The sequence below is a fragment of the Mus caroli genome, chromosome 19 (assembly GCF_900094665.2).
Source record: "Mus caroli chromosome 19, CAROLI_EIJ_v1.1, whole genome shotgun sequence".
Classification (NCBI taxonomy): domain Eukaryota; kingdom Metazoa; phylum Chordata; class Mammalia; order Rodentia; family Muridae; genus Mus; species Mus caroli.
This window is the reverse complement of record NC_034588.1, coordinates 26,038,901-26,047,331: the sequence shown is the minus strand read 5'-3', so window position 1 is coordinate 26,047,331 and position 8,431 is coordinate 26,038,901. Positions and strand designations below refer to the sequence as shown.

The 8,431-nt window shown below is 39.2% G+C and overlaps 1 protein-coding gene across 8 annotated transcripts in view; it reads right to left on the bottom strand.

Annotated features, from left to right (window-relative positions):
* The window catches only part of Cdc37l1 (cell division cycle 37 like 1), a 52,035-nt gene that overhangs the window by 24,211 nt on the left and 19,393 nt on the right, over window positions 1-8,431 (bottom strand). The window contains exon 7 of one of the 8 annotated variants that reach the window (XM_021152174.2): window positions 219-4,594. The exons of 3 other annotated variants lie outside the window; for them this stretch is intronic. In XM_021152174.2, the coding sequence (XP_021007833.1) occupies window positions 4,544-4,594 (51 nt within the window). In that variant the 3' untranslated portion in view covers window positions 219-4,543. 4 more of the 8 variants (XM_021152173.2, XM_021152175.2, XM_021152179.2 and 1 more) reach the window with 4 other exon arrangements.

Below are 8,431 nucleotides of genomic sequence, written 5' to 3'. Positions count from 1 at the left end.
TATGGCATCAGGCACAGACACACATGCAGGCAAAACACCCGTGTACACACAACATTTAAAAGAAAAAAAGGATCATTATTGCATACATTCTGCTAAGCAGCAAAATGCTGTGACGGCCAGTGAGAGTTTTATTTTCATGTCCCATGGAATATGCATGGAGCTGAAGGCCCCAGGCAGGAGCACTGTTACCTTCTCACTGACAAAATCATAACTACAGCTTGGATTCAATTTTATTTTACTTTATTTTAAACAATTAAGATCGTCTAGGTGGGTTTAAAAAGTATTAGTAAAAGCCAATAAGGTTTTAGCATTCCCCTACAATTTTTTTGAAAAAAGATTTTATTATTTATTTGCTTCTGTGCATATGTATGGGTACCTGCAGAAGCTATGGGAGGGTGGTGGAGGGAATGGGAGTTACAGGAGCTTGTCAACCATCAGCCAGGGGTGCTGGACATCAAACTCTGGCCTCTGCCAGAGCAGCAAGTGCTCTTAACCAATGAGCCATCTCTCTAGCCCCTGCTGGTTTTTCCTTTTTAATAGTTTTTAAGATTTGCTTATAAATTTTAAATTTGTTTATAAATTTTATGTATGAGTGCTCTATCTGCATGTGCACCTGCACTCCAGCAGAGGGCATCAGATCCCACTGTAGATGGCTGTGAGCCACCATGTGATAGCTGGGAACTGAACTCAGGACCTCTGGAAGAGCAGCCAGAGTTTTTTTTAACCATTTTTAAGCACTGAGCCATCTCTCCACCCATAGCCCCTACTTTTTATAGCTCCCTAACATCATGGGGTTCTCTGTATACAGCACCAATCTATAGTCAAAATTTAATTCTCTTTGTAATTTCCCATTAAATGACACTGTAAGCAAACTAATACAGATCAGTTTTTTCTGGACAAGCTATGAAATAGTACAACACCACCCATTATAGAGGGGAATCAGAATGCTGCAGGATGTAAGGATCTTCTTGCTAAAATGTGAATGGTATGCTGGAAAAATGGAAGTAAAAACCCACCCCAGTCCAGACAAGTACCACTTTTGCTCTTCACCAATTTAAGAACTGAAATGTGTCTCCCTCTGAGAACAGTAAGTCGACTTGACTTTTCTCTGAGAACACCTTGCTGACATTTCCACTGTAAGGAGCACCACTTATTAACAGAGATGTGTGCTCTCGGGGGAAGCATGTTAATTTACTTAATACATTTTTTAAAAGATAAAACTCGTGTGTGTATGCTCTGTACATATATGAAGGTCTGATGAAGCTTGAGGAAGCTGGCTTTCTCTTCCCACCATTTAGGTCCCAGAGATTGGCAGGCTTGGCAGCAAGCACCTTTACCAAGTGAGCCATCTCAAGAGCTCTTACTCACTTTTAAAATAATATGCATGCTAGTCTAAAAAAGGCCTAATGTTTCTGAAGAGAAATTAAAGGCTATTATAAGTTCCTTAGGCAAAAATTTTGAAAGAACCATGGATGATGTAATTAAAAGCGAATCTCAGAGTAATAATTCTAACCAGTATTTTCTCCACTACCATTCGATGGAACAACAGCTCTTAGGACACATGGAGTTACAGCTATTTCTTTCTGTCTCTCTCCTTCTAAGACAGAGTTTCATCTAGGCAGAAGGCTGGCTGTGAAACTTGCTATGTAGCTGAGGGAAACTTGAACCTCTAACCCTCCTGTCTTCACATCCCCAGCACTAAGGCAGCAGGTATGTGCCACCATGCCCAGTTTATGTGGTGCTGAAGATGCAATCAAGGGCTCACTGAATCTTAGGCAAGAGCTCTACCAACTGAACCATTCTAAGCCCTCAGCTATTTCATTAAAACAACAGTCTTTGGGGGCTGGAGAGATGGCTTAGCAGTCAAGACACTGACTGCTCTACCAGAGGTCCTGTGTTCCATTCCCAGCAACCACATGATGGCTCACAACCATCTGTACTGGGATCCATTGCCCTCTTCTGGTGTGTTTGAAGACAACTACAGTGTACTCAGATAAATAAATTAAAAATCAAAAGAAAAAACACAATAGTCTTTGTTAAATAACTTTGATGTCAACTATTTTTCATTGATTAACTGATTAGTTTGAATTTCTCATAGATAGGGAAAATTTTTTCACTTGAAATATGAGTTATCTATTTGCTAAGTAGTATTATTCTTTATTAAGAAAAGAGAGGAGTATTCTTGCTGGAGATAGCTAGCTCAATACTAAGAGGGCATTCAAATCAAGGAAATAGAAGGACTCCAATAGACTGTCATTTTGTTTTGAGACAGTCTCTCTATGTAGCTCTGGCTGTCCTTGAACTCGGAAAGATAAACCAGCCTCTGCCTCCCAAGTGCTGGGATTAAAGCCATGCACTACCACACACAGCCTAACATATCACCTTCATACTAAAGTCCTGCTAGTGGTCAAGTTCCCATCCTTAAGTGCAAATTATGACATCCATCAGTGGTTCCTTTGGTAAAAAAGTTCCAGCCGAGTATTAAAAAAGTTTTCTTAATTCTTGTCTTAGAAAACAAAACCAAAATAAACTTTAAAATTATATACTTACTTTGCTAATACTTTTGTTGTTGTTGTTTTGGCCATTAAGAGCTTTAAATTATAGAAGACAAAATGAAAGCTACGGCCACTTGGGTGACCATAGACAAGTCATGGGCAGAAGTGAAGTGGAAAGTGGTCAGTCAAGTGCTACTTCTGTGAAATCAGGGATTTACTATGTTATATTCTGTCCACTTGGTATCAGAGGGAAACTCAGAGCATGCTCCAGACAAGAAGAAAAAGGAAGAGAGAAAAAAATAAAACAAATAACTTCAATGACTAGGTCACTGATTTAAATGAAACTTACAGGCCAGTGAGCACTGCCATATAAATTAGTCAGACATTTTATTATAGAGTATATATATTTATATCAAAAGCACAAAAAGACTTTTATTCTGGGAACTAGGAAGATTGTGACATTACAGGAGTATGATTCAACAATTCCAGTCCATTTCCACAGAGTTAGGTGCCCCATTGGCTGAAAAGGACAGCTGAGGCGGAGGCCACAGCTCTGAGCCCCCATGGCCCCTTAGCATGATTTCTTAACTCAAACTGAGACCTGCATTTCCAAACCCCAGGTACCCACTTTCCAAATATTTGCTACAAATTGAAGTGGGTACTGAGCCAAAAATCACACTCAAAAATAACCAAAGCTAGTGCTCCTGTATGCTGGAAGATTAATCCTCAAATAATAAGGATATCATAATTGGCACTGTCATCTAATTCTAAATAAAAGAATAATCAAACATCCTGGTGGATCTGCAATGAATTACACAGGAAGAAGTAAAACTCAGAAGCATCCTCTAGTAACTGAGCTAGAAGCGAGTAGCAGATAGTGAGACCCATCACCGCCATTGAAGGGACTGTTACAATCCTTAGGATGGTTGGCAGCTCAGCTCTCCATTTCTCAAGGCTTCGCCACATGGAACACAGTGACTGTGATTGGACAAGGACCTTACTCTTCCTGTTTGTTCTTACAGGCCGTTACTATTCTTTTAAAACTTACTCCCTGAGAGGTCCCGGACTATGTCAAGTAGATTAGAGTAAGCTTGCATTTTATCTTCTTGGAAAAACAGAAAACTGTATCGTTTTCTACACTCACTGCCTGCTTAATATTTAAACAGTCATCAGGACAAAGTCAACTTCTGAACAGTTTTGAGACTACTTTAGGGATAAATGTAATGTTTTTAATATCGAATTTATACTAGCCAAGGAGTTAACTGGTGGTGCCGAAAATACAAATGTAAAGTCTTAAAATAGCAATTTGTGCCACCCAGCTTACTAATTAGTAAAGTAGGTTACCACTGCGGATTTATTGCTTTTAATGTGATGAATACCAGATTTGACAGCTGAACTTTGCAGTGGGACACAGCATACTTTTATCTTGAATTCTTTCCGCGAAGTAGGACATGTATATCCATGTAAGAAAAAGACCGTGTAGCAGACATCTCCTCAGTCAACCAGTCTTGTAAACATTGCGTTGTGCAGATTTTCATACTTTGATTCCAAAAATAAGAACAGTTAAAGGCAAATTTAGTAACTGAGGGGTGGGGGAGAGTCCGTCCAGTTTGACTTCCTGCCACATATGGTTACCACTCCTCCCTTCAGAAACAAAACAACAACAACAAAAACCCTAGCAGCACATAAAAAAAAGTTGCAAAACATTTCAGTACTCTTTCCCTCCCATAAAACCAAACAAAAATAAAGTGCAGCACCCATAAAAGTGTCAAGAAAATAGCCAGGCTCTTCCTTTCTTGTAACAAACTAGTCCTTGGGCTCAGCAGTCTAGCTGAGTCAGACAGTGTCCATCATTCTGTCGTCATCTTCTTTGTGTACCACTGAGTCTACACTGCACAGAGGGGCAGGGGTACAACACTGAAGAGAATCTGGATTCTGGGGGAGAGAGAAAGAAAGACAGACGGGGAACAACACTTGAAAAGCAGCTTCACACCACACATGCAACTGCGCACACGGCTTCACCTTCTATTCCTCTGCAGCAGAGCATACTAGGAAAGAAAGTGGAATTGTGGAGTCCACACAGACCGAAACCTGAAGAACTAAAGATAGAATGTTATTCTTTATCCAGACCGAGTGCATATACAGGAACAGAAATGTTACAGATACCTCTCTTATCTCTTTTAACAAAACTATAATTTGAATTCTTTAACCATACAAGGTAAAACTTCCTCATAAGCATTACATTTAATAAGCATGCCTTTAGGAGGCCGGAGAGATGACACAGCAGTAAAGACCACTGGTTGCTCTTCCCGCAGACCAGGGTTTAGTTCCTAGCACAGACATAGCAGCTCACAATCATCTGAAACTCAAGTTCCAGGGGACCTGAGAGCTGCCATGTGGCCTCCGTGGGCACTTATGCACATGACACACAGGTGGCCTCCGTGGGCACTTATGCACATGACACACAGGTGGCCTCCGTGGGCACTTATGCACATGACACACAGATACAGACTGAGGCAAAACACTCAAGACACATAAAATTTCAAAACTACATTTGTTAAAGTACAGGTTTTAGCCAGCAATGTATTCTTAAGAGTACCATCTAATTACAAGAGTTAAGAACTATAAATGTAAAACATTTAGATGAAGGCAAAATACACTTACTGAGTAAAGAAAACTAAAGGAAAATCAGATTTTATTTTCTAAAGCTAATAGATAACATAAAATATTGTCTAATTAATGCAAAATCAAATTCATTCTTTTTAAATTTTCCATGGAAAAGAGTTTAAGATGTAAAACCCATGACATTACATGGCAATGGCCTCCTTTGGAAGTGACTTTTTTCCTACTCAGTTATTCTGAACATTTTCCAGCAACTACTTTTTTTTTTTTTTTTTTTTACTTTTTCTACCTAATGTCATTTGTATTTTAATAAACATTAGTGACAAAGTTATCCAAATGAGATGGGCTTTTTCTCCTTCACCCAGGCTGGCCTTTAGTCTGAGCTCCTGCTGCCTGAGCCTCCCGAGAGTGGGAAGACAAAGGTGATGGTAAATGGCTCATCTCACAGGGGAACTGTTTTTGTCTTAATCCTAATAAAGTACAATGCTTTCCAAGCCAAGTACAATGACTCTCCCATAACTCTAGCAGGCAAGAGGATCTAGCAGTTCAAGACCAACCTTGATTACAACAGTCAAAGTTGCCAAAAAACCAAAAACCCAAACAAACAAACAAAAACTAAAGGGAGGAAACCCTGCCACACTGCAGTTTCTTCAGTAAAAGGCAAAAGCTAGGTCGAATTTGATTATTTCCCAGTCCTTTTTATTGTGTTTTAATGTTTCTATTTAGTATTGGTATTACTCAAGGAGGAAAAGGCCAGAGAGTGAACATGAAGCAACTGCTCCTTTTCTCCCAGGAGCCAGCGCCGAGTCTCATCCAGGCTAAGGATGGTGTGGACAGTGTGTTTCACAGGACTCTTCACTAGTAAGAAAACTAAAATCAAGAGTGTTACCAAATTCTAAGCTTTATAAAACAATCAATACTCCTGTTATATTAGTCTACTTCCACAAAGTAGTCCTAAGTCCTTTTTCTTGACACCCATTTTAGATTTCAGGGTCCTTCAAGATCAAACTTACAGTAACTCTATCATGACAGAATTCTGAGTATCAAGTATTGGCTGAAGAGATTCTCCAGAGCTCACAGACCCACCAGTCATGGAGAATCAGCATCCTTACCCTATCTGATGCTGAAAGCCTCCTGACTGTGTGTGCCCACCAGCACTCTCAGCACGCAGTTCTCAGCACACAGTTCTCACGAGCGCTTGACTGCTGCTCATGTATGACTCACAAGACTCAAGAGTGGGAAAGTGGGAAAGGAGAGTCAAAATTAGAGTAACAGCCCCATCACTTACTGTGTTGGCTTTAGGCAAAGTAATTTAACCTCATAATTTTCAATTTACTTATCTGAAAACATGGATTAATATAATCATAGCATTTTTATAAGGATTAAATGATACATAACATATTATATAACTCATAAAGTGATATAAAAATGGTATACCATTATTGTAGTAATATGTAGTAATATTGTTGTTTTCAGACATCTTGGTCCCTCAGGTGGCCTCTCCTAGCCCCGCTGCCTTCATCTAGTCACAGTTTTATGTAACTAGAAAGACTCCTGAACACCACACCTCCCCTGAGGCTGTCTAAGTCAGGAAGCTTAAATTCTCACCCTGTAGGGAACAACTGGTCTATTATTCTTGATTCATTATGAAGATTCCCCATAATAGAAATAATGCAAATGACAAAATTCTATGACTCCAGCCTTCTCTACCACAAATGGCAATGGAGGCCTGGCCACTGGTGTCAGCTTTTAATTTACTTCTCACAAACCAGAAGCATCTTTCTGATAATATAGGCTGCTTGTATTTTAATGTTCTCATTTTATGTAAAGAACCAATGACACCCTACAAATCTCTTGTTCCTCTGGACGCACCAGATGACTAATTTTAGATATATTTATTGCTCTAAACATCATCATAAGACTCCCTTGGGAAACCTGCTTTCTCATGGGCTGCTTCAATACTGTATTTAAATAGCATTAAAGAACTGACTGGGGGCTGGGAGACAGCTCAGCAGTTTAGAGCACTTGCTGCTCTTACAGAGGTCTAGGGTCTAATTCCTGCACCCACACAGCAGCTGACAACCATTGGAACAGGTCTAGGGGATCTAAAGCCCTCTTCTGGCCTCTGTGGGGACCAGGTACACATGTGGTGCACACACACACACATATGCAGGCAAAGTATTTTCATACATATAAAATAAAATAAATCTTAGAAAATTAAAAATAAAGAGGAGCCCTGCAGGCAGACATTCTTTAGGGGGCATTTCCTAATGTGTCTAATTAAAAGAGAACACTAGTAATTATTTAAAGCCAGAATGTAGATATTTATATCCTTAAACATGTTGCTGGCTGTGTTAAATGTGATCATCTGCATTCTTTACTACTTTATATACTATATTAGGTTAAAGGTTAATGTAAATTTAAGAGCTGTTTTAAATACATGTTACTAAAATGGTAAAATTATAGTGACCTAAGGTCAAGAAATTGAAAATGTCAATTTTTTTTACCATTTTATGAGGCTTATAGATAAATACAGGACTCTCCTCATATTGTCTTCTGAATGACACTTCCCATGTCCCAGTGTAGACAACACAATAAACTGGCTAAAGCTGCTCTTAAAATCTTGGAGCCTGGAAATGAGAGATAACTGGGCTCTATTAAACTGCTACTTCTAAAGTTACAATGGGCAGGGTCTGTCTGAAACATCTCACAGCTCTAAAACGTTCTATCAGCAACACTAGTGCTCGGCTCCCTCTTCCTTTCAGTGACTGTTTTTTTTCTCAATACTATGACTACCATTAACTGGATAGATAACATACAAAAAGAGCTACTTAACAAGGTATTAACTACGAAAAAGCCGTGCAACAGATCCCTTTAGCCACCACTCACATGGCCAGCCTCAAGCTAAACAAACTGCCAACAGTGTTGTTTTAATGACATGTTTATGGGGAGCCACCTTGAGTTTTTAATTGAAATGACCAATAGGTAGTGACACTTGACCTAAAGACTGTACAGCTTATCCTTTACATATTAAAATGAGAGAATATGGTGTGTCTAATAGAAGAAACTAAATGCCAAAGCATGAAATAAGACTAAGGGTTATCAATCAATCAATCAATCAATCAACTAACTACTTTTGAGACAAAGTCTCTCTACATAGCCCTAGCTAGCCTGGAACTCACTACAGAGATCAGGCTGGCCTCAAACTCAGAGATTCATCTGCCTCCGCCATGGCCAACACTTATTTTTTGAGGTGAGAAAATTTTAAGTGGTCACAAAATATTATTCAACAGTGGTCCTAAAGAACAAAATTA